This window comes from Neopsephotus bourkii, unplaced genomic scaffold (genome assembly GCF_033783945.1).
Source record: "Neopsephotus bourkii isolate Nb327-2 ecotype Australia unplaced genomic scaffold, CSIRO-AGI_Nbou_v1 NB_330, whole genome shotgun sequence".
NCBI lineage: Eukaryota > Metazoa > Chordata > Aves > Psittaciformes > Psittacidae > Neopsephotus > Neopsephotus bourkii.
The window spans coordinates 664914-691141 of record NW_026900838.1 but is presented as its reverse complement, the minus strand read 5'-3'; the positions used below and the strand labels follow the sequence as shown (position 1 = coordinate 691141).

At 41.5% G+C, this 26228-nt stretch overlaps 1 protein-coding gene across 6 annotated transcripts in view; it reads left to right on the top strand.

Annotated features, from left to right (window-relative positions):
* The first annotated feature begins 10406 nt into the window (after positions 1 to 10406).
* Positions 10407 to 26228, top strand: part of PHF3 (PHD finger protein 3) — a 55307-nt gene continuing 39485 nt past the window's right edge. For 3 of the 6 annotated variants that reach the window (XM_061347835.1, XM_061347837.1, XM_061347836.1), the window contains exon 1: positions 10408 to 10634. Coding sequence is in view for 1 of the 6 variants with exons in the window: in XM_061347834.1 (XP_061203818.1) it covers positions 20744 to 20987 (244 nt within the window). In the remaining 5 variants the exon portion in view is untranslated. Of the gene's footprint in view, positions 10635 to 20718; positions 20988 to 26228 lie in introns of those variants that run through there. The other 3 variants (XM_061347834.1, XM_061347838.1, XM_061347840.1) reach the window with 3 other exon arrangements.

Below are 26228 nucleotides of genomic sequence, written 5' to 3'. Positions count from 1 at the left end.
ACAAACAAGCAAACAAAAAACAAACAAACAAAAATCACACACACACACACACACACACCCCCCCCCCGAAACCTCTAAACACGCGAGACCAGCGCAGGATACAGATGTATTGTGTGCTTTACTGGTGGTGGGAAGGTCTCTTGTATGCTTTTATCAGGGGTATTGGGCAGATTGTGACAGACCATGGACTTGGAACCCCATATACAACTCGTTTAATACAGTCTCTCTGTGATACTCATGTACTAGAACTTGGTAAAGACAAGTATGTCCAGGTTTCTGTCGACCTTTGGAGACCTTTATAGATATTGCTGGCCACTTCTTCCAACATAGGCTGGCCACCTGTATTGGAATGAGTGTGCATTTTGGTCAGTATAAAAGCCCAAGCCTCATGCGATGTGGGGGAGGCAGAGCCTCTGCAGGGACGCCCGCTAAGGTTGAGCCTGCCACCTCGCACTGCGATGATGCTTCTCGGAGCTGGTTTCCTGTTAGTCTCCACAGAGTCCTTGTGCCACATTCTGTACGTGGGATTGTGTGCTGAGAGTAACGGTTGTCTGGATTTTGTGCTTCAAATATTGTACTTGTGTCGAGTGTGCTTATGGGATCCCATACGTGTGTGTGTGTGTGTGTGTGTTTTTGTTGTTGTTGTCGGGTTCATGTAAAAGCTTAACAGGTAGTAGTTTAACATTTCGGGCAAGAAAGGGTTAATGCAAAAGTGCGGCTGCCGGCAGGTATTTGTAGGTGCTGCTGAGCAGGCCGGCTAGGGTGAGTAAAAAAAATAAATAAAAAAAAAAAAGAACAAAACCTGGAGGAGGAGGTATATTTGTGTCCTCCTGCCTACAGGTCCATGGTGACTGCCTGCAAAGATTGTCAAGCCTTGCCATGAGCTGGACAGACGAATGGAGGAACCTGATGCTTCAGCTACAGGAGCTGACCGTGAATACCCCAAGCAGAATGAGATAGAGGAAGAGAAAAACTAATGATTGCAAAACATCATTTGGGGGCAACTGAAAAGTAACAGCTTGAATATGTGTGTTTGTAAAGTATCTATTGTTAGATGCTGTGATTTTGTGTATAAAAACACCTGTATTTACTAGCCAGTTGTTAATAAGAAACTACACCTTGTATAGATTTGTCACTAGTAAAAGAGATGTTAGAGTATAGAAATTTGCAGTAGCTGCTAGAAAATCCTAAGGCAAAAGATAGAAATATTCTAATACAATGGTAGTGTTATAAAGCAGACAGTGAAACAAATTAAGAGGGTAGGAAAATTCCACTGGTAAGAAATTTCTTTGACTAGTCCCTCGCTGCTATCAGCGTTTTCAATATGCTACTGCACCCTGTAATAATGTAAATCTGTGTGTGTGCCTTGCCATAATAATGACTTGTTACTGGATAAAGCAGGTGAAACTCTGCACTGACAACAAGGAGCAAGGACTGAGGCTGACCAAATGCCTTCTATCACAATCAAGGGCAAGACTGGGTTGGCCTCTGTGTTTGCCACCAAGAACCTTTAGCTCCGCTGCTGGCTGCAACCCAGCAGGCGTGGAGCACTGGGGACACATGCCATGCCAGACCTTGATGTGAAGGATGGCCTCCTCTGTTACCAGAGAGCCATACAGGAGAAAAAAGGGGACAGGCCCAGCAGCCTGTAGTTGGCATATGTTGAAAATATGATCTAGCCCAAATCCCCTGCTTAAGTAGGGTCGTCCAAAAGATACATAAAACAAAAAGGGGGAGATGTGGAGACAGTGGTCTTACAGGAGAAGGGATAATTGGTACATAAATCCTGAAAGATACAGCAAGGTCATGAGAGGCCCAAGGAAGCCTAAACAAGCAAGATAAAAAGAAGCTGGAATTAACGGAGTTAACGAGAACTGTGGACTGTTGGCAAGCTTTCGAGGTCAAGTTCTCACACCTGTGCTTAACCAATTATATGTTAGTTGCTAAGGGTCTTCAAGACATGTATCCAATCATAATATGCCAAATCACTGTAAGTGCGTGTAAGAAATAGTATATAAGGGGTTAAGGCTTTGTAATAAATGCCTTTTGTCTGATCATACTGATCTCTGACTGGGTCCATATATTTTCTGCAGCAAAAACCTAAGTAAGTATATCTAGTGGGCTGGAGTTTTAATTCTACTTTATTGGTAGAAGTTTCTACTGGCACAAATAGATTCTTAATTTTCACATAAACTTGTATGTGACAATATGTCATCAGCAAATTTCACAGATACTTGTTCTGAAGAACTTGAATTACATTTGGGTTTTGGAGAAGAAATAATTGAAGGCAGTAAACTCTTCTTCCCAAACCATAGGCCCATTGTTATGATATTGATCTGAACAGGACAGTGCCGCTCAGCACTGACACATATTTCATTGGCTCCTAACAGGAGGCTACACACTCCTCAGTGTTTGCTTTCTTCAATTCCCTAGTAAATCTGTGTGTCACAAGGTAGAACACGCAAACCTTGAACTTGCCTTTCACATTTCAATTCAACTCTACAACAACTTTTAATTCTTCCTAATAAAAGCACATAAAGGCAATGAGGACATAGCAGACCTGTAAAGCTGGGAAAGAGTTCCCATATACTGCAAATACAACCATGTATTTAAGCTCAATACACAAGGTGTTCTACAGTAACCAGGTCCTTTCTGCAATGCTGCTTTCCTGCCAACTGACCCCCAGCCTGTACTGGTGCATGGGCTATTACATGCCACATGCAGGAGTTAACAACAAAAATTACAATGCTCTTCATCCACTGAAGCAACCATCTCATCAAATGCTATCAGATTGGTCAGACAATTCTTGACCTTGGTAAATCCAAGCTGGCATGCACACAATCCCTTCTTTTTCATGTGCTTCCTGGGAAAGGAAGTGAGGCTGATGGGTCTGTTTTTTCCTGAATCATCTTTCTTGCCTTTCTTGAAGATGTGCACGAGGGTCTCCTTCCTCCAGACACCAGAAACTTCCCCAAACACCATAACTTTTCAAAGATTAGAGAAGTCTCACAAGTCCAGCCAGCTCCAACATTATTGTTGCATGCACCCCATCTGGTTAGTTAGCTTAATTGCTCCTAAAGCTGATCTTTCTCTACTGTGTCTCAGTCTTGAATAAGACAAAGGCTATGAAGGTTATGGAAATAAGAATGTAGAATGAGAATAATTCATACGGAGGCAATTCCAAAGTTTCTTGTTTTCTAGTTGGAGGGGCTGGAAAATGCCAATGTCTAAATTTGGAAAGAACTGACTCTTCGCATTTCAAGTTCAGAGGCAAAAGGTGGTGATCTTTGAATGGTATGAAGCTGTGCCAGGAGAGGTTTAGACTGGACATTAGAAAACATCTGCTTACTGATGGGGCCATCAAATACTGGAACAAGCTCCCTAAAGAGGTGATCAATGCCCCAATCCTGTTTGTGTTTTAGAGGCATGTGAAGAATTGCTCATATTAATATGCCTTAACCAGCTCTGAATTGGGCAGGCAGTTGGACTAAATGACCATGGTAGGTCCCTTTCAACTGGAATAGTAGCCTATTGTGTTCCTTACCCTATCCTTTCTTTTCTTCTTTTTCTTTTATATACTGTGACAAAGCCAGAGGCAAGCACCCAGGAGCAGTTTTGTGTCTATTGCAGCTAAGGCTGGGACTGAACCATGCAACTGCAGTTGTCTCCCTGCATACCCAACGATTCTCCCTGAGGAGCACTGGGAGCAGTGGCCTGTCTGTGTTGGTAGGGCATGAAGGCTAGGAATATCCTGACCTAATACATAATAATATATCCATACAGAAATGATTATTTAACTGCATTTTCATAAAACCTACAATAAGATCAAGAATTGTGCTAAGAAATATCAGAATGTTACGCATAGCTCTTGTTACGTTTGTTTAAGACAGGTGAATTAAAACTAAAGCATGTGTGCTTAATAAGATTTCTTTTCCAACAGCGTGGAGGAATTTTAGCAATATCAAATTCAAATTGTGCCATGCCCACTCCCCTGCTACTTTATGCTCTATCACCGTTGTTGTCAGGAAAAGCACTTAAAACAACTGGTTACTGAACGTGCCTAGAGCGTAGTGATTAATGGAGAACATATCTGCATAGGAAATGCAATGCTTAGCCTTACTGGAAAATCAGAGAGGAAATCTCACACAATAGAAATCAGCTTTACAAGAAACTTGTACAGGTTTTAATGCATAATATATCACATGCACACTACAATGCTTATCAATAAAGCTGTAAGGATTCAGAAAATTATTTATATGAATAAAAATTACTTAAAATAATAACTGATAACTCAGCTCTCTCTTCTTACAAATATACAGAAAATAAGCCCTGATAAATACCAAATGCGCATTTATGCAGTATAAAATCATTTGCTATTGTCTTTTACTACTGTTTTATTGCCTCAACAGAACATAAAAAATAAGGTAAACAGCACTGGAGTGAAATCTCGCTCTAGTGAGATTGAGAGGATTAGTAGCTCTAGCAGCAGTTCCACAGGCAAGTTCCATAGGCAACTGCCCAAACTAGTTTGGGAGATCAGACTCAAAGGCCTGTTTTGTGCTAGCTATCATAGTTTGCTTTCCTCTAGCACTGCATAACCTCATTCAAGGATTTCTTTTTTGTGTGTGTGGTGTACACATATCTCTTCAAAAAAATTTCAACGATATCCATTTTATCCTTCCGGAATAAAATGGCTTTTTTCTTTTTCTTTTTTTTTTTTTTCCCCAGCCTCAAATCTGTGCATTTCATTAGATAATTCTTAATAAATAGCTTGTAGCTTCTGTATGCTTCATTTCTGTACAAAATGTACCCTTAGTCATACAATCAATAGCTAAACATCCTTTGTCTTCAGAACCTTACCTTTGTTCACCAAAGTATAATGTTGATTTTAAAAGCTACAGTCCCTTTCACCTCTGGAAATGAATGGTTTTCTGCTACTTCCTAAAGTACAACATGCAACTACTGTTTGAAATGACTGGCAGCTGCTAGCGAGTTTTTATGTGTGGCAAGAGAATGATCTTATCTTAAACTTGCTGAAAAGGCGGTAAAGTGGAACATGTTACTCCTCCTGTACTAGCTACAGCAAGGAAAGTTGGGCATTATAAGGAAAAATGGTGTAAAAATCAGTCACTGTTAATAAAAAGTGGGACTAGAAAATTTTAGATTATTGACTGTTATTCTTCTGCATTTGAAGAAGTCAAATAATTCTTATTACAATAAGAAATAGAAAAGATCTGAAGAACTAAGTTTTAAATTTTGCTAAGGATACTAGCTCACAGTAATTTACATCAAATAGGGTTTGAATGACCTATCAATGGAGCTTCCTGAAATCTTGATATTGGCAAATCCTGGGTATTGTGTGCAGGCAGTCTGCTGTTCATCCTGGGGGAAAACATGGCAAATGTGGTATGAAAGGCAGTTTTCTAATTATTAAGAGGTGTAAATGTAACATTTATGAATTTTCATGAAACAGAAGGAAAAAAAAAGCTTGCTCAGTGTTGCAAATTCAGCAGATAAATGCAACTGCTGCTTTAGTATAATTCTTTTAGAGGTCTCATTCTGCTTTGTATGACATTCTAAGAAGTTATGTAACTTACAAACTAAATAAACCACTTCCGTTTTAAAATCATTTGAATCAAGTATCTTGAGAGAATTCAAATAGACATACGCAGCCAAAACCAAGATTCTCCTGTGAGACTTTGCTTGCATAGTTAAACTTGGCTAAGGATGTTAAGGATAACAGGAAGGGATGCTGTAAGTACGTAGTGAATAAAAGAGACTAGGGACAACGTAGGCCCCCACTGGAAGCTATCAGGAGAACTGGCTACCCTAGATTTGGAGAAGGCTGAGGTTCTTAATGACGTGTTTGCCTTGGTCTTCAATGGCAAAGGCTCTGATCGCACCACCCAAGTCTTGGAAGGCAGACGCAGGGACTGTGAGAATGAAGACCCTAGGCCCACTGTAGGAGAGGATCTGGTTCGAGACCATCTTAAGAACCTGAATGTGCACAAGTCCATGGGACCTGATGAAATCCACCTGCAGGTCCTGAAGGAGCTGGCAAATGAAGTTGCTAAGCCACTGTCCATCATATTTGAAAAATCATGGCAGTCAGGTGAAGTTCCCGACCACTGGAAAAGGGGAAATATAACCCCCATTTTCAAGAAGCGGAAAACAGATGACCCGGGGAATTACAGACCAGTCAGTCTCACCTCTGTGCCTGGCAAAATCTTGGAGCAGATTCTCCTGGAAGGCATGCTAAGGCACATGAAAAACAAGGAGGAGGTTGGTGAAAGCCAGCATGGCTTCACTAAAGGGAAATCCTGCCTCACCAATTTGGTGGCCTTCTATGATGGGGCTATGGAACTGATGGACAGGGGTAGAGCAGTTGATGTCATCTACCTGGACACTGTCCCGCACAACATCCTTGTCTCTAAATTGGAGAGACATCAATTTGATAGGTGGACCACTCAGTTGGATAAAGAACTGGATGGATTGCCTCACGCAAAGAGTTGTGGTCAATGGCTCAATGTCCAGCTGGATACCAGTAACAAGTGGTGTCTGTCAGGCATCGGTGTTGGAAATGGTCTTGTTCAAAATCTTCGCTGCTGACATGGACAGTGGGATTGAGTGCGCCCTCAGCAAGTTTGCCAAGCTGTGTGGTTCGGTTGATATGCTGGAGGGAAGGAATGCCATCCGGGGGGACCTTGACATGCTTGTGAGGTGGGCTGATGCCAACCTTATGAAGTTTAACCATGCTAAGTGCAAGGTGCTACACCTGGGTCAGCGGAATCCCAGACACAGCTACAGGTTGGGCAGAGAAGAGATTCAGAGCAGCCCTGCAGAGAAGGACTTTGGGGTGCTGGTCGATGAGAAAATGAACATGAGCCAGCAGTGTGCGTTTGCAGCCCAGAAAGCCAACCGTATCCTGGGCTGCATCAAAAGGAGCGTGACCAGCAGGTCAAAGAGGTGATCCAGCCCCTCTGCTCTCATGAGACCTCACTTGGAGTATTGTGCGCAGTTCTGGTGTCCTCAACATAAAAAGGACATGGATCTGTTGGAACAAGTCCAGAGGAGGGCCACGAGAATGATCAGGGGACTGGAGCACATTTCCAACCCTAACCTATGATTCTATTATATGATTCTATAGTTATTGGCCTACTGTTATAAAATATCTCAGCTTTTGAGCTTTTGACAGGAGCAAATACCATCATGCAGCACAGGAGAAAACCTGCCAGTTTGCTATCGTGTCAAACAACTCCTTTATCCAGTTAAGTGTATGGAACAATACAACTCCCTTCTACATTCTGACAACTGGAGAACTAGTAATTAACAGTCAAAAGCAAACCATGTGTAAGACCAGTACAGCAGGGGAAGGCTTTTAAGAAAGTTATTCTGGAACCTCTTGGAAAGAGCTGTGCTGAAAAGAGACTTGGAACTACAAGCAAATAAACTGCCTTCTGATGCTTTCTCTTACGTTCAAGGCACTACTTGACTGTTTCCTGAAAATAAATAGGTTGCTTTCCAGTGGAAACAACTTGCAAGATCTGGATTATTACCAAGTAGCTCATGTGTAAAGGGACAACATGATAAAAAACATTGCTAGGAAAGATAGCAGATGGTGCAGTTGTAATTGGATAAAGCTGATCTACCATTGTATACAGAGATCTCTAATACCTATTCAATTGTCTGTTGAGGTGGATTTTTTCTTTTTCTTCTGTTGTGGTTTAACCCCAGCCAGACAGCTTATCATAGAATCATAGAATAGTTAGGGTTGGAAAGGACCTTAAGATCACCAAGTTCCAACCCCCTGCCATGGGCAGGGACACCTCGCTCTAAACCATATTACCCAAGGCCTCGTCCAACCTGGCCTTGAACACCCACTCCCCCGCCCCCTCCTTCTTGCCCTCCCCCTACTCCTGGAGGGACGGAGAGGAGAATCAGAAAGAATGCATCTGCCACGGCTTGAGATAAGAACAGTTTAATAACTAAGGTATAACACAAATCACTACTGCTACCACCAATAATAGTAATGATAAAGGAAATAACAAGGGAAGAGAATACAACACCTCATCACCAGGTGACCGATAACTCGCCCCCCAGCCCAACCAAGCACCGACCGATACCTCCTCCAACCCTGCAGTCCACTTAGCCCTTCCAGGTAACTCTCCCAGTTACATCCTGGGCATGACGTGCTGTGGTATGGAATACTTCTTTCATCAGTTTGGGTCAGGTGTTCTGTCTCTGCTTCCTCCTAGCTTCCCTCCTCCCTGGCAGAGCATGAGGCTCACAAAGTCCTTGGCCAAACCAAAACATCATTTTTATCAGCTCTGTTCCTAGCCTGGAAGTCAAAACACAGCACTGCACCAGCTACCAAGAAGGAGAAAAATTACTGCTACTGCTAAACCCAGGACATCTTCTTTCTCTTTTTTGTTAAATTAAACCACAATGAAGGTGCTACAGGTGGGCAAGGTAATTATTTATCTAACAAACATGACTATAAAGGGACTGTCACAGCATAGGTCATGGTGAAATTATGCCGACTCTATTAAACTGAGATGGGTCACTGGAGTTACATGACTTTTGAAAGCATAAAGAAAGAACTGAATAGGACAATGAACAATGATCAGATTACTAACAGTGCTTTGCCTTCTCCTTGTGTCAAAAGCAATGAGATCAAAATGGCTGAATGCTGGAAAACTGCTGACATTCAGTATGTAACTGGATTTCACTTCCAACAATAATTTTATTTCTTAGTCTCAACAATGTGGCAGAGGTTTAGCACCTTGTTGAAAGATTGTGCTTAAAAACCCTCTGAAGAAATTACACGACCAGCCCAGTAGCTCAGTTCTGTGCATAATAAGACAGTTTTATTTTTTAAAAGACACTTGCCTTGGAAAGGAGGGAGAATTTCTGTAATTGGGAAAGCATGGGAAGAAAACTGGAATAAAAAAAAACCCTTGTGGTGATTTGCATAAAGGTGATATAAGGACAGACAAAAAACCCCAAACAAGTATGTTAACAACTGTGCTCTGCTTCAAAGGTGTTACTACCTTATTGCAACTACCCTGTGTAGTGCCTGAAAATGTCACTGTTGTCATGCCTTCAGTTTAAAGCATCCTTTTCCACTGTGATGATAGCAAGAGAAATATTTAATGTATTTCAGCCTATATGGCACCACAGAAGGCCCTAGAGAATAGGCATCTCAAAGACTCAAAGCAGAACTGAAAGAAGAAAAAAAAAACAAACAAAAAAACCTGATCCATTTTAACTTCATCTTTTTGTTATACTTTCTGTCCTGCCTTCCTAAGATGCTTGCATTTCATTACAGAATAGGAGGAATATATAAAGGTAGTATTAATACACTCATTCAGAAGGTAATTCTAAATTTGACTTTTAGAAATAATGTTAAAACTTTGTTTTGGGGGTGTATTCGATTTGTAACTTGGTATATGCAGTAAACCCCCAGTACTGCACTTCATAGCAACCATGAGGCTGAAAGAAGCATACAGACATTGCATTTAACTAATGATACAGTGCAAACTCGAGTCCTTTTCTGAGATAACATTATGTAGAGACCGAGTTACTTGAGGTTCTGATGAGGGCTGTTAAAGATGGAATCTTATTAAACACACATGCCTTAATTTGAATTCATCTGCCTTGGACGAACTCGCACCACAAGCGCCTGGTCGGTGGGTATTTGTGCCAAGGTGTGTGCTGCACGTACCTACAGCGCTTATGGAGGACCTGCTTGCAGAAGGGAAGGCCTAGTAGGAAACGTGCGTGCCGAGAGACAGCAGGAGACGCGCCCGCCCCTTAGGGACTTACAGGCTCTGGAAACCGCTCCTGTTCAACCTGTAGCAACCAATGAACGTGGTACGCGGACGGCTGAAGGAACCTGCCCAAGGCCGCCGGCACACAGGAAGAACCGACACCAGTCAGCGTAACACTGACTGCTCCGAGGAGCATCTGCCGTTCGCAAAGGCCTCAGTTACAGTCGCGCCCAACAGCGCGGTGCCGGCTCGCCATCCCCTCGTAGGGCAGCGTCCTGCTCCCATCTCCTCTGCTTTGGCCTTAAGGGGATATACTGCTGCCACCCCTCACCGACCCGCAGGTCGAGCCCTGCCACGCGCATTGCTCGGCACTGCGGCCACGAGGTCCCCGCCTTCGCAAAAGTGCCCGGGACGCGCCAGGCGCGCCATGCAGGCCGGCTCCGGCGGGGCGCCCTCGCGAGGCGTGACGCCTTTGCCCAAGAACAGCAGGTTCCCCCAAAAACAAGATGCGGAAAGCACCAAATCCCCGCACAAGCCCCGGCCCACCCCAGCTCAGCCCCCTGCCCGGCGCCTGCGCACCGCAGCTTCCTCCCCGCCCCCCCGTAAACAGGGGCGTCACGTGAGAGCCCGGGCCCGGCGCAGCTCGCCTGACGCCGCGGGGGCGCGCCTAAGGGGCAACGGGCACGCGGCCGGGACCGCGAGCCGAGCCAGGCCAGGCCGGGCGGGACCACCGGCGCTGAGGCAGCCCGCGCGCACCCTGCTCCCACAGGCCGCGGGGCTGCGTGCGCCGCCCTTTCTCCCTGCGGCGCTGCCGCTGCATCCTTCACTCCGCGGCTCCGGGTTAGCGCTGGGCAGCGGAGCAGGGTGAGTTACCACTGCCAGGCAGCGCTGCGGACTGCGGCAAGTAAAGGGGTTAGAGGGGGAGCGACGGGGACAGCCAGGTTGTGCGGCCTAGTCCTGCCTTCGCCGGGGAACGGCGGGCGGACGGGCAGGGCTGGGCTGGGCTGGGCCGGGCCGGGCTGGGCCTGGCCTGCTGCGGCGGCAGGGCCGCGGCCTGTATTGGCCTGGCCTGACGTCTGGGCCCGGCGCGGTGGGGCGGCCCAGGTGGAAGCCTCCTGCTTCTGACGCGGCGCCGCTGGCATAGGCTATACGCGGAGGCAGTGCGGACGGTGGCAGTTGTGGAGAGGCGGTTCACGGTCTGGCAGCAGGCCCGGGGACGCTTTCTGGGCGACCCGCGGCCGCCCCGCACCGTTCCGCCTGGGCGCGGCCTCGCGGGCTGGTGCTGACCTTGTGGAGGCTGAGCTCTGCGGCCCCAGGGCGGCCGTGGCCCGGGCTCCTCGCCCTGCGCTCTGGCATGGCCTTCTGGCTCCGGCCTCGCTGCCTGCCGCGGCCTCCCCGTTTGCCGCCCGTCCCGGCTTCCGTGCGGCACCCTGCCGAAGGCCCCCTGCCTGCAGCCGTGCTGCGGCTGGCTTTCCCGCACCGCCTCTCCTGCCCTGTGTTTGGTAGGTCTTGCTCCTTCTTAGCAGTGCTTGTCGCTTCCCATCTCATCTCGTGAGCCGCTGATGCCTTCTTGCCCCACACAAAGCTGAGGAACAAACGCTAATTTAGACCCCGCTGTGCTTCCTGCTATTGGTCTGACCCGCTCCGGGCTCCTCCTCCCGTCTCTCAAACTTAGCATCATCAACAATTTCTGTGTTTAACTCTTGTGTATAATACCCACTGTAGGAAGTGCAGGAGAAAATGTGGTCATCGGCAGTATCTGGGGGATTCAGTGGCCTGGTAATATTTCCAGGTCCTGTTCTCGGATGAGATGCTCTTTTTGAGGGAATGTGTCCATACTTCTTGCTTGCTACTGGAATGCTAGTAATTAGTATCTGTGAGGCTATAGAAGAGCCATTGCTCATATGATTGTGAGTGTGCTTTCTGTATGGTCTGCACAACAGAGACCTATTACAGCTATGAAGTGAGGGTCTAGAAGAGCACTTTATGCTGTGTAGGTTGAGTTAGTAGGAACAAGCAGTAGAATGAAGCATAAAAGTGAGGAAGGGAATACAGGAGCATGTGATGACGACAGCTGTACCATACAAATTGTAGCTGTGGTGTTGTCTTTTATGTAGCTGTTAATCCATTATGTAATTTCTATACATTTGCAGTTATGAAAATGGATGATAACATCAGTAACCCGTGGAAATATTCTAGGATTAAATGAAAGGATGGTAAACATACAGCATCTCTTTAACACCATTAATTCATGCTTTGTTTTCATTAGTAAATTAATATTTTGAGGTTTGGAACACAGTGTAAGGGAAATCTTGAAAACCAGGGTTTTATGTCTTAGAATAATTACACTTAGTGTGTAGCCCACAATGAAACTGCTATTCAGCTCCCTTATTTGCTTTGCCAAGTATCTTCTGCTTTTAATTTCTATAGTTAGCTTGAAATATAATGCATAGAAATACACAGTTCTGAACACCTAAATTTTTTTCAACTGTCATTGCCCATTACTCAGTCATTCAGTTTTTATGTGCATTTTATATTTGCAACCTCTCAGGAATTTCAAGTAGCTGAAAGGGCACCTAACTGCAAACTCTGTTCTCTAGATCTAATTCAGTATAGTTAACTGAAATAATTCAACACAGTAGTAAGGTGTTCTTAAGAAAAGAAAAGCTCTAAAACGTCTGCAATTCTTATCAGCCATATTTTGCAACCTCCTCTTTTTAGAAAGCTGAGCTCTACCTCCTGGAGTAAATACTACTAATGTTGTGCAAAGACCTGAGTGGATGTATGCTGTATAATGGTTTTCTAAGCTGTTATTTTAATGGAAGTTTGTATTAAAAAAATGTATTTTTCCCTGGTCAACTTAAATATCATTATATCCAAGTCTTAAAAATAATAAGGGGAGATAAATTATTTGTAGGAAATAATCAACTTTAATTGTTTTATTGTATTACTCAGCCATGCTATGCCGGAAAGTGTTAGTTTGTTGTAATGGCAAGGGAGTATTCTTGAAAGGCAATATTATGAGGTAGCAATGGCAGTGTCCACTAAACGGGGATATGAGTGATCATTACGTAGCAGCAAAAGGCAAAAAATACAGACAGCTTGTAATATCTGCCTGAGTGGTGCCAACATAGCTACATGATGGTTGGTATATTCCTGTGGAATGAAGAAGCCATTAAGCTTCTAAATACTTCTGAAAAACAAGCACTCTAATGTGTGTTTCCAAATTAGTCATTATCAGAGAGATGCTGACAAGTTTAAAAGGTATTTCAAGTGAAATTGTTTGGGTTACTGACAGATAATCCGTGTAACCTGTTACACAGCTTCCCGTTATACTGTGTTTAAGCTGAAAATACTTGAAACAATGCTTGAGGAACTTGAGGGTGGAAAAGAGTTGAAGTGCATAGCAGTAGTGATGGAAAAATAATGTGTCCTCATCTTTTTTTTTTCAGGGGATGTCTCTTACAAAATCTTAGAGTTAGATGCAGTGGTGGAGAGATTAATAGAATGGTATATACTGTTTGTGGTATTCAAGAGTAGTCATTGATGGTACAGCAAATGAAAACAGTGTACTTCACAAATAATTTTGCAAGATTTTCCAACATAAAGACATATTTGTAACAGAACACAACTTCTAGTGCAGCAGTGTGCCTCTTCTAGCTGTAAAGTGAGGGTGAGGAATTTTTTGGGTATTTTTTTGGAAGTTAGTCTGTTCAAAGATAACAGTTAAGTTGATTTTCTGTGATATAATAGTTTGATCTCAGTTAAGAAAAGGCCTCTCTGTACTTTTTCTGCATTTCATTGTATTCTAATTAAATCCTTTGAAATTTGCTTTTTCTTCCTGTTCACTGAAATGAGGTGTAGTTCTGGCTGGTGAATGTAACTCTTTTGGATAGTGAAGGTTTAATAAAGAAAATATCTTGAGCTGTCTGCTTTTCTTCAGATGCCATGATAACAAGTAGTAAGGGATTTCCTGTGTCAGTGAGGGCAGCAGCAAGCTTCAGGTTATAGACAGATTTCTGGGATGTGGTTATTACTTGATGTGTAATCTATTGAGATTTCAGTAGCAGAGTGCTAAGATTCATGTCAGTTGGTGTCTGAAGACTAGTGTGAGTAGAACACAAAAATAGTGTAGAAGAGCTGGTTAAGAACAAATGCTCAGATTTACATTTCTTTTTCTTTGATTTGTGACAGGGCTTTGGTTTTGGTGCCACTAAAAGCTGTATCTTTGATTTCTAAATACGGGATGAAATAGTAAATAATAAATAGGGGATTTACATAAGGCAACATATGGTGTATGCATACTTATAGGTTGATGTTTCTGATGTTCAGTTTTTGTTAGTATACCCGGGCCTTCTTTACAGTAATACTGGTGTTTAAGATGAACCTGTTAAGTATATATTGCTGTTTGGCAGGTCTTGTTTAATGGGAGATGGGTAAGTGAGGAAGATCAAATTTTATTATGCTCAAAGGCCAAAGCTCAGCAAACCATGTTCTATCCAAGTGGTGTTTTTTGTGTTTTTTTTTGGTTGGTTTTTTTTTTTTTTTTTTGAGAAAAGACGTTGAAATTCTTTTTAACAGTTCTGAATGTGGTTTTTGATGGCTGTTTTGGAGTTCATATGCTCATAAATCAAATAGCTTGTCCCATCAAAAATGTTTTGTAAGCTAATTCAGTTCCTGAAGATTGCCCTAAGTGATGGGATTTGAGCTAGTGTGAACCAGAATAGAAAGTGCATTAGTGTGAGAGTTGTAAAGTCGAAATTTTCTTGCCAGCTCTGCCACTGATGCACTGTCTGGTATTGACTTCCTTTTTTTATCCTGTGATGTGTTTAGACAATGAGCTCAGTTGGCCAAAATCTGTTACTGTAGAGGACCTGGGTTTTGGGTTTGGCGTTTGGTCCTGTAGTATTCATGTGTGTCGTGAGTGCAGCACCTAGTGCTTAAAACTGAACTTCCCGTTAATTTTCAGTTAGGTGCTTGTGACCTTAAACTTTAAAGTTGTGTAGATGAGGAAGGGGAAGGTATCAGTGAGCACATGGGATGGTCCAACATCACAGCTCCAGTGAACAGACAGGCATTTTATACCTTGATTACCTTAAATGGTTACAGTATTTGCCAGAAGATTCAGATGAGGATTTTTTTTTTATTGTTACCTGCCTGTGGTGTTACCTAATTTCATTTTTTAATTGAATTGAAAATTTATAATTTTCAATTACAGTGCAATTTCCCTCTTTTAGTGAAAAGTTATTATTTGATTCCTCTGTGACAGTGTGGAGTCAGCTTTTCCCATGTCTTTTGACATTGAAGGTGCTATTTATCCAAATAGCTCTGTTCTTTTTGTATACTTTTCTGACCAGCATTTATTATTACTTCTTGAAGAAATAAATATAATAGGGATTTTTTTTTTTTAAATGGAGTATGTTACTGTTATGTCTAGTCCTTGCTCTCAGTCATCTGGCCTATGGGTAAGCTAAAGGAAGGTGTTTACAGGTTAAGGGACCAAGTCTTGTATTTTGAGTGTTGTGATGCTTCTAACAAAGTCCAGTCAATAACTAGATTTACAAAAGCTTTTAAAAGTACTAGATGGGTTCACTGAATTTGAAGCAACAGACACTATTAAGAAAGGTACATACATGAAAGGGAAGTTAACTGTGACCTTCAGCAGCCTCAAACTCACTGATTCAGGTAGGTCAATAAAGTGGATAGGATCGCAAACAGCTAGGGTTTTGAGTATTCTAAATAAGCAGTGTAAGGGTTTTTTTTCCTTTATCTGGTTATGTTTCTTCAGATCCCCCTTATTCCCAATTTAGGCATTTTTTGTAAAGTTTCTTTGTAGAAATATTGTATGTTTCTGAAGTCTTAACTTCTGAGGACTTTCATAAGCCAGATTTTTTTTTTAAATTCACAATCAGTAAACATACAGGAACCTCTATTTTATATTCCTAAGTTTAAAATATAAGCTAATATAGGAGTGTCAAGTTTCAAATGAAAGCTAACATCTGAAAGTCACACCCTGGGCAGAGAGGGGAGGAGAGGAAGTAATTACAGTGAATGTTATTTAAAACTATGAAACTTACTTTTTGCTTAGTAAAATAAATGGTGTAGGAATACTGTTAAAATGGAATAAAACATATGTGGAGGAAAATAATAAAATATCAAGACAAATACAAAAATCTAAAGCCATGAAAGATGGTATGGTCAGCATGTACATCAGCTAAGAAACACTTAGGCTTTCTAGTGGTATGTGAAATTTGTGATCGCCTCTGCCTGAGGTGGATTTTAGATAAGATGGTAGAGACACGTTGATGCAGTTGGATATGTCCACAAAACTCTGTTCCAATTGCTGTGTTCCAATTAGAAAATAATGTAACAAGTGAACTGATTTTCTGCCTCTTTCACAAACTAAATAATGAGAAACCGTAAAGATGTAGAGTATCTTTTATCCATGTACTAGTCTTCCTTCTACTTGAAAATTAGCTAGAAAGGATATACTTCTTTGAGATCTGAAGTTTCTTTCCTTTGCAAGTGATCATTCTGGCTATTTATCTTTTAATTTTGGAAAGTATTTTAGAGCTGCTAGGGATGTAATGAAAAAGTAGTAAGTGGGAACAAGATAGGAATCTGCCATATCAGATCTTACAGCATGCTTATTTCATACCAGTATTTTTTGGGATTTGAGGTTGTATTATGACATCCCTGACTTAAACTAATTCAGCAGCTGAAGAAATTTTTCTTTTTTTTTAAGCTGACTCAGGCTGAAAAAGGAAACGACGTTGAGACCATGAAGAGATTTTATGGTAAACATAACGTGAGTGAAATTCGGGAAGTCATATTTGATTGACATGCTTTTTCTCGTTAACATGGTTGTTTTTAGTGATGCAATCAGTAATGAAAGATTCCATATGGTGGGTTACTTCTGTGAGTACCTACTGTTGCAGTGGGGAGGCTGAAACTAATCAGTCTTAAAAATGTAAGAGAAATGTACTTTATTTAAGGAATCAAGGAGAATGCTTTCTGTACTTTTAGCTTTTCTTGATGGTCAGATCTTGTTGCTTCCACACTCCTGTGTCTTGCTATGCTGTGTGCTGTAGGCAGTCTCAGTACATGCCCTGGTGTTGCAGGAGCCAGCAGGTAGAAGTTTCATGTCTGCCCAGACTCAACCTGGCTCAGACTTCCTCTGTCATTTTCTCCTTTGCCTTGTTTTTGAATGCTCCTCGTAGTGTTTCTCCATATATGAGACTTTCCATATTCTGTTGCTTCTGATTAACTACCCAGTGGGAAAGCACTTTTGAATTATTGCATGGTGGGGGTACGCTTGGTATGTTCACTTTTGCTGTGAGTGATGCTAGGCCATTGGCCTTTAAGGTTCAAGTGGAGGACACAGCTGTTTTTCAGGGGAACAGTGAATTCCTCCTCCAGGTGGTGAGAGTTATCTTTGGAAATAAGTGACCATGAAAAACTAAACTCTGTTTTTACTTTTACCTCTGGATACTTTTTTCACCGTGTTTCAAATGCAAAATAAACTGTTTGAAATGCATACACTTTAGGCATTGTGTAGGGGCAGATATTTTTTTTTCCTTGTAGCAACTGTTTCTAACAGTCAGCTGTGTAGCAAGAAGTGTGTCTTCTTTCATTGTCAGTCCCACAAATGCTACACTTCACATGGATCTAGAAATGCTAGAAATTTTCTAAACTTGATACTGTACAAGTTATACGCAGAACTGAACAGTGGTTTCTTGAATGACATAAAGCAAAAGTTGGATTTCATGCATTGAAGTTTTGATATGCATTCATATTGTAGAAAATTCCTCTTGAATTTTCTCTAATAACTGGTTAGGTGTCATTGAAGGTGGCTGCGGCCATTGTATGTATAGTTGCTTTCACAGTTATTTTGCAGTGCTTTTAGTGTTCTGAATGGCTGCATGGTAGTCTGGCAAAACTTGCTGGTATTCTTTTCTCATCACACTGCTGAAGTCAGGTTTATTTCTGTCAGGAGTAATTTCTTTAGCAAGAGCTAACATTCTGCTTGAGCTTTGCTACTTAACACTGCTCCTAATGAAGAGGTGAGAGCTGCTTTGGTAACAGCAGTATTTGAGTAACAATTATATAAGTGTTCTCCTTCTTTCCAGAAAGAAAACCTGGAGGTGCATTATTGTAAATGTGTTCAAAGGCCCTGCCATTCTTTAATTTTGGGTACAAAAGGTTTCTGGAGTAATTCAGAGGTGTTCTGTTATTAGTGTCAGGGTTCACCTTCATCTGTTACTCTTGTGCTCCTGTGCTAATGTGAAAAAAAACCCTGAAACTTTACAGGAAGGTGTTTGAAAGTACTGTATTGGGGCATTCATAATAATTTGCTTACTTTAAGCCACTGCAGCTCATGTATTTTATCCTCTGTAATACCAGATTGTTGTAACTACATGGCATAATAAATACAGATTATACAGTGCAGCACGCTTCTTCAGCAGCAGTTAGTTTGCCAGATTAGGAAAATTGTTTTGACAACTGCAAAAGGAATGTGGGCTATAAGTGCTAGTTGGCATGGTGTACATGTGGAAGCACTGCATTGCTTGATAAGAACAGTCCATTTTTTGGTGAGGGAGCTTTAAATTGTGACACACTTGCTGCTGTGAGACTGTTAACTGCTTATGAAATGCACCTGTGTCCTGGGTTCAGCAGTAGTGTTCATTTTCCTCCTTAGCTGGTGCAGTGCTCTGGTTTTGACTTTCAGCCTGGGAACAATGCTGATAACACCAATGTTTTTAGTTGTTGCTAGGTAATGTTTACTCTGACCAAGGACTTTCTGAGTCTCATGCTCTGCCAGGGAGGAGGGGAAGCTGTGAGGAAGCAGAGACAGGACACCTGACCCAAACTAGCCAAAGAGGTATTCCATACCACATTACGTCATGCCCAGTATATAAACTGGGGGCAGTTACCTGGAAGGGCTAGATCGTTGCTTGGGTCAGGCTGGGTATCAGTCAGTGGGTGAGCGGTTGTATTCTTTTCCCTTGTTATTTCCTTTATCATTATCATTATTGGTGGTAGCAGTAGTGGTTTGTGTTACACCTTAGTTACTGGACTGCTCTTATCTCAACCCATGGGAGTTACATTCTTTTGATTCTCCTCCCCATCCCTCCTGGAGCGGGGAGAAAATGAACGCGGCGGGGGGAGTGAGTGAGTGGCTGCATCATTCTGAATTACCGGTTGGGCTTAAACAATAACAGCCTGCTGTGGCCTCACTTTGCTTCTTGCTAGCTGTTGCATCGTAGGACATTGCGTATTAGACTGTTTTGTCATGGTTAGTGTGTAGATACTGTAGAGGCACTGTGCTCTTCAAAGACATAATGCTGTACCTGACCATTGTTCTTTTAAACTGCCCTGTGGGAGAAGGAAGAAAGACTGACATATTTAAAAAAAAATAGCCCCAAAACCCCCCAAAGCAAGCAAAAAATAAAAAACAAAGCCCACAGACAGACAAACAAACACCCAACAAAACAACAAACAAAAACAAAGCAAAAAAGAAACATTTTTAAAGTTCACATGTAGTTTTTGTTAATTTTGGAAATTAAATAGATTGTGTAAATAGGGTTGAAATTGTATCAGAGCTCTTACATGAGTATGGCTAGAATTTCCCCTGTTGATTGCTAAACCAGAAATGTCCCATTAATGTATATAAGGAAGCATATTTACTGTTACAGTAAGCATTAGGAGGTACTTGGATTTGTATAGTGGTAGGTTGCTGGAATAGGGGTCTAGAAAGTAATTCAAGCACTACAAACTCTAAATCTTACTTCTCCTCCTTTTCCTTTAATTAGTGTGTTCATTGAAAAAAAGAAAAAAAAATCCTGTCTGGTGTGTGGGAGAGGGATGATGAAGGATGGAGAGAGAAAGAATGTATGTCCTTCTCCTGTTCCCAAAGCTTGAACAGCTTTGTGTGTGCCAAAACTGGTCTCCCAGACTTTCCTGTATACCAAATTAAGCAGGGCACTGCTGCAGTACTCCATTTTTCTTGCTTCTGTGACGATATTTGCTATAATTCTCTCTTTCCACTCTAAGATGTGCTTATGCTAAGGTTCTGAAGAAGCACTTTAACTTTTTTTTCTACTCTGTTGTGTCATTACACATTCTTATTAGTTGAATCTCTGCTGCAATAGTTGCATTTCTGCTGTATCTCACATCAGTGATCTAGAAAATACTTTCTTGTAGAATGTAGGTGCCAGCTTTGAATACAGTTCCTTCAGTTTTACCTAAACTTCTTCAAAATGGAAGCTTCTAAAAGGCTGCTAGCTCTTTTGAAGGCAGCGCAGAATTCTCATGTACTTGACTGAGGTCAGGTTTTAATCTAAAGTTTCTGTAACTTTATTGAATTTAAGGATAAGTGAAAAATAATAAGGCCTTGCTACTTAAAAATAGTTTCTTGCTATGAAGTACTTGGTAGTTCTTTTATGAACATAAGTACAGTTCTTCTCAGTATTGGGCCTACTGTATCAGGCTCCTGAGCCTTCTCAGCTCCACTAGTGTTGGTAGAAGCTGACCTCACCTTTTTCACATTTAAAGGTGAGGTATACTATCAGTGCTGTTAACCAGGTTAGTTTTATTTCCCCCTCCCTCTAGTGTCCCACTTCTTTGGGTTGGTTAAGGTTTAAACAAATTTTAGAAAGGAAGTGTTTCAGTTACCCACACTGTTGAAGTGGCAGTACTCTGGTACTGATAGCAGAGTTTATATTAACTTAGCATGGTGTTTCTTTTTTTTTAATAATAGTTGGAGAATTGATCTTTAGCTGTGCAGTCAGCCATCCTAAGGCATAAGCAGATTCTTCTGTTTGTTACAATTCTAAAATACCTTAAGCATTCTTTATAAAACACAACAGCCAGAACGATTTGCTGTTTTCTTAGGTGTTTTATAATTTGTAGCTTATTTTCTTATGGTATTTTTCTTGTCTTTCTATAGGGCTGAAAGACACACAGGACTCTTCATGGATATAGTTGATACATTTAACCATTTAATTCCTACTGAACACTTAGATGATGCCCTATTTCTAGAATCCAACCTGGAGAATGAAGGCTGTGAGGATTTTAGTACAAGTCAAAATGTCTTAGAGGATTCGCTGAAGATCATGCTCAGCGATAAGGATCCTATGCTAGGATCTGCAAGTGCCCAGTTCTGTTTGCCTGTTTTGGATAGCAATGATCCCAATTTCCAGATGCCTTGTTCAACAGGTAAATCTTATAATTTTTTAAGATTACAATTTAAATTACAGTTATACTCTAGTACAAACCCTTTTTTGTGATGTAGAAATATTAATTTGGGATTTCTGTCTCCTTCCTGCCCTTTTTGTTACTCTGCTTACATGCCTGGCATGTAAACTGCGTGCAGTTCTTTTTAACTTTGTTGTTTAACCATAGAGGAAGGCTCCTAATCTGGAGCAGGAGTAATTTAGGCTTTGTCTTGAGTATGTGTAAATTATTCCAAATTAAAGTCGTGATTTGTTTAGAGTACATACTGTGCCTCATCAGTGAAGTTGCTAGTTGTCATAAAAAAAAATGTAGTAATTCTGGATTAGCAGTAGGAGTATGAGAGTTGTACAAATTACTGCTCTGACCTCAGGGTTTAGTTCTAGGCATTCTAGTACTGGGTTGATATGGATTCTTAGTGCTTTGGTTTGGTTGGCTTCAGACAAAACCCTCAATGGTAATACAGTTCTCTTTTTCTTTTTTTTTACTGTTTGGAAACAATTTAGAGAAAAGCTTTAAATAAAAATAATTTTAGGTGTTGTGGAGTAGTTTTTGAAGGGTGGGGGTTTTGTGTGTGTGCGTGGGGTTTGTTTTGTTTTTTTTTTTTTTTCCTAAAGTGTGATTAGTCGCTAAAATTCTTTATATTGATGAACAGTTAGAATAATTAAACCAGCTTGTTGTAAGAGACGAAAAGACACTCTTTGCTCAATATTTTCCTATTTGAATGAAAGTTAAAAAAAAAAAAATAAATCTTGGGTTCATTACTGAAAGGTGGTGTAGAGCACTTTATGTCAACATGTATGCTCAATATTTTCCTATTTGAATGAAAGTTAAAAAAAAAAAAATAAATCTTGGGTTCATTACTGAAAGGTGGTGTAGAGCACTTTATGTCAACATGTATTTTTTTCCAGTAACTTTTATAGCTGTTTCTGAAAATCCCAGCCATTTTCTGATGCAATAGATATCTTGTTCCTACTAGCAGGCTAAATTCTCACCTTCACTAAGTTAAGTCTGTTACAGTACAGAGATAAAAGAAACCAACCAAAACCAAAAAATCCAAACTCTGTAAATCAGAGGTAATACTGACTTGAGGTGTTTGAAAGCAAACTACAAAGCCAGAACAAGACATTTGGTCTTTACTACTTTAGTAGGATATTATTTGAGGCCATCCTTAATATTTTTGTTTATTCTGTCTGTAGTCTGTATCCTTATACATTTTTTTAACCCCCAAAACAAAAGCGTGTCAGTCTTAATGTGCATGAGTGTACAACGTACACAACCAGATTCACAGTATCACAGTATGTTAGAGATTGGAAGGGACCTCAAAAGATCATCTAGTCCAATCCCCCTGCCGGAGCAGGAACACCTAGATAAGGTTACACATTCCTCCTCTAATTTTTTTTATTTCCTTCTAATCAAACATGATGCAGATCCTTTTTTCGCACTGCATCCTGTGCAGCCTCCAGTAAACCTATTCTTTTTTTTAATTAACCATTGGGTGCAGATGGATGTTTTTAAAGTTGTAGGGAGACTTAAGGGCTTCTTGGCACATATTTATCCTAAAAGTAATCAGCACTGCAATAATTAATACTACTGATGGTAAAATAATCACAATTAATTTTTCAGGTCCATTAAAATAAGCAAGCTAGCTCTCTTACGTGAGGGCTATTAGTCTGTCTGCAGACTAAGGGAATCAAAAACTGACTAGATTTAGCAGAGTTCATTAATGTAGCTTTTTTTTTTTTTAATCTGAAAGCAAGAGTAGAGCCATATTTCAGTAAGTAAATGAAAACATACAATTTGGAATTAATGTAGTACGCATTCAAAAGGACATGAAATATTCTTGCTGTTGCTTATTCTTTCTAGGTCTTGATAAGAACTGTCCCTATTCTGAGATGGTAGAACCACAGTATGTATTTATAGGGTTTTTGTTTAGTTGAGAATAACAATTATCAGTTCAAAGCAAAGATTCTTTGCGTGTCTCTCTTCCTTGAGTATTTATATAGCTCATGATTGATTTGATCTGTCTGAGACCACTGGTGATCTAACACAGCTTATGTAGTCTGCTGGTAAGGATGCAGTCATACAACATAATAGTACCCTCGGTAAGAATTATGCTTACAAAGCCTGTTGTTTGTTGGTTTGTTTTTTTTTTTTCCCAGACATTATGTGGGAAAGCTAACCTTTACACCAACATCAGTTTGTCTAAAAAATAAAAAAGCATAGTTCTTTACCAACAAACTTGCCTTACTTGCATCCTTAGAGCTACAACTCCATTGGTGTGTCATATGGAATGATGGTGTGCATTATTCTGGTCCTTCCAGTTCTTACCCCTTATCATCTCCCTGCCCCGTATTGCTTTAAGCAGTATGGTAACAGAATGGTTTGTTATTGGCTCTTTCACTAGGGCTGTAATTGTACTTAAAAAATGTATTGTGAGGAAAGTTTTACTAGGTTGAGGTACATTTGTTGTTACCTATTTAAGTTAATGAGGGCAAGACTTAGGAAATACTGGAATGATAGATGATGGTTTTTATGGTATTGATAGCATTCGGGAAGAAAAGACCTTCAAACAGTATTTTGCATAATCCATGCCTAGGCCGTGGAACTGTTTAAGAAAAAGAACAAAATGCTCATGGAAATCAGTCAGAGGGCCAGCAAAGGACAGACTGCTCCATGAATAACTGGAATGTACTCTCTTCAGTCCAGTTTTTAAAGTGGTGATTTCATGCTGTAGCTTATTTGATTGCTGTGAGGAAGCTGAAGACGTAAAGGTAAAAGTAGTTGGACTGAGGAGGTGAGTCAGCTAAAGTGGTATTAGGTGTCATAGACAACATGGAGGAGCAGAAAGTGTGGCTAATACTTCTTTGAAAGCCTGGTTTGAGCAGAGTTCAAGACTATTTGTAAACCTGTACACAAACCAAGACACTATAGTCTTTCAACCCAAGGAGCTTGTACCATGTTCTAAATACGAAATTTCTTAGGTGAACATGGGTATATGTGAGTGGCAGAAGCTTTGAGAATGACTCGTTTCAGGCATGCTTACTCACATACCAAATTACTTGTGTTCGTGACATTTTCTCTACTTCACTTCGGAGATCAAGTCTTTTTGCCCAAGGGTGCTTTCTGTCTTGCTCATAACTTGGGTTTGAGTATGAATTTGTTTGCTATTTTTCTTACAGCTGCATTGACATTAGTTTTTGTTGGGTGTTATTTACAACCTAATCCAAGGTTATTACTCATAAACATTGCATCTGTCTTGCTTAGCTTCCGGGTTTATATTGCACATCATTTACCATGAACTAGCTGTTTTGTTCGTAGCAAGCAAGTGGTGAGTTACCAGTTGTATGACTGTATGTCATATAACCAATAGCTACCAGTATGTTTTCTAAACAGCTCAAGTACTTATCTGTAAGACAGAAACACATAGCTTTCTGTGAGTTTAAGTTTGATTTCCATTCAGTGCTTGTTAGAGGCATCTATCCAGAAAACGCAAGTTTTGTGAGTTGAATTAGAAGTGCTTCTCTTGGGGAGGATGGTAGCATAGAATTGTAGAATAGCTTGGGTTGGAAGGAACTTTTGAAGGTCATCTAGTCCAGCCCCCCTGCAAGGAGCAGAGCAGGGACATCTGCAACTAGACCAGATTGCTCAGAGCCCTGTTCAACCTGACCTTGAAGGTTTCCAGGGATGTGGCATCTACAGCCTCTCTGGGCAACCTGTTCCAGGTGTCATCCTCATTGTAAAAGATTTCTTCCTTGTATCTAGGCTGAATCTACCCTCTTTTAGTTTAAAACCACTGCCCTTTGTCCTGTTGGAATAGGCCCTCTAAAAAGTCTGTCCCTGTCTTTTGTAGAATCTTTCTTTAAGTATTGGAAGGCTGCAGGAGGGTGTCCTAGAGCCTTTTAGTCCACGTCCTCCTTGTACTGGGTATCTCATAATCAAAAGTACTGGTGTGTAACAAATAATGAGGAGCATAGAATGGATGTCTGTTGCCTCTCTATCAATAGGAAGAACTGTAACAATACCAGTAAAGTAGTCTTGTGTTTATGTCTTGGCCTGAATCCACTTTGTATCACAGTATCACAGTATGTTAGAGATTGGAAGGGACCTCAAAAGATCATCTAGTCCAATCCCCCTGCCGGAGCAGGAACACCTAGATAAGGTTACACAGGAACGTGTCCAGGCGGGTTTTGAATGTCTCCAAAGAAGGAGATTCCACAACCTCCCTGGGCAGCCTGTTCCAGTGTTCCGTCACCCTCACTGAGAAGAAGTTTCTTCTCAGTTTAAGTGGAACCTCTTGTGCTCCAATTTGTACCCATTACCCCTTGTCCTTTCATTGTTTGCCACTGAGAAGAGCCTGGCTCCATCCTCGTGACACTCCCCCTTTATATATTTATATACACTAATAAGGTCACCCCTTAATCTCCTCTTCTCCAAACTATAGAGACCCAGCTCCCTCAGTCTTTCCTCATAAGGGAGATGCTCCACTCCCTTAATCATCTTAGTTGCCCTGCGCTGGACTCTCTCCAGCAGGTCCCTGTCCTTTTAAACTGAGGGGCCCAGAACTGGACACAATATTCCAGATGAGGTCTCACCAGGGCAGAGTAGAGGGGAAGGAGGACCTCTCTCGACCTACTAACCACCCCCCTTCTAATACACCCAGGATGCCATTGGCCTTCTTGGCCACAAGGGCACAGTGTCGGCTCATGGTCACCCTGTCGTCCACCAGGACCCCCAGGTCCCTCTCCCCTACACTGCTCTCTAACAGGTCGTTCCCCAGCCTATACTGGAACCTGGGGTTGTTCCTGCCCAGATGCAGGACTCTACACTTTCCCCTGTTATATTTCATCAAGTTATTCCCCACCCAGCTCTCCAGCCTGTCCAGGTCCCTCTGGATGGCAGCACAGCCTTCTGGCGTGTCGGCCACCCCTCCCAGCTTAGTGTCATCAGCAAACTTGCTGATAGTACACTCAATTCCCTGGATCAAAACGGGTCCTTCGGTTAAGTTACATTGTTGATCTTTGTCTACTCTCTGAGCAGGCTTGGTGATTGCCACTGAGTAACTGAATAGGGTTGTCTTCAATTTTCATTGAAGTTACGTGTTTGAAGAAGATTCTTTGCAGGTGATCCTGGTAATGGCTTTGAGCAGATGTAGAAGGAACTCTGACCTTCTCACAAGCTGGAAAGGTTATGGGTCAAAATAACAGCTGTTATGCTGAAATCCTT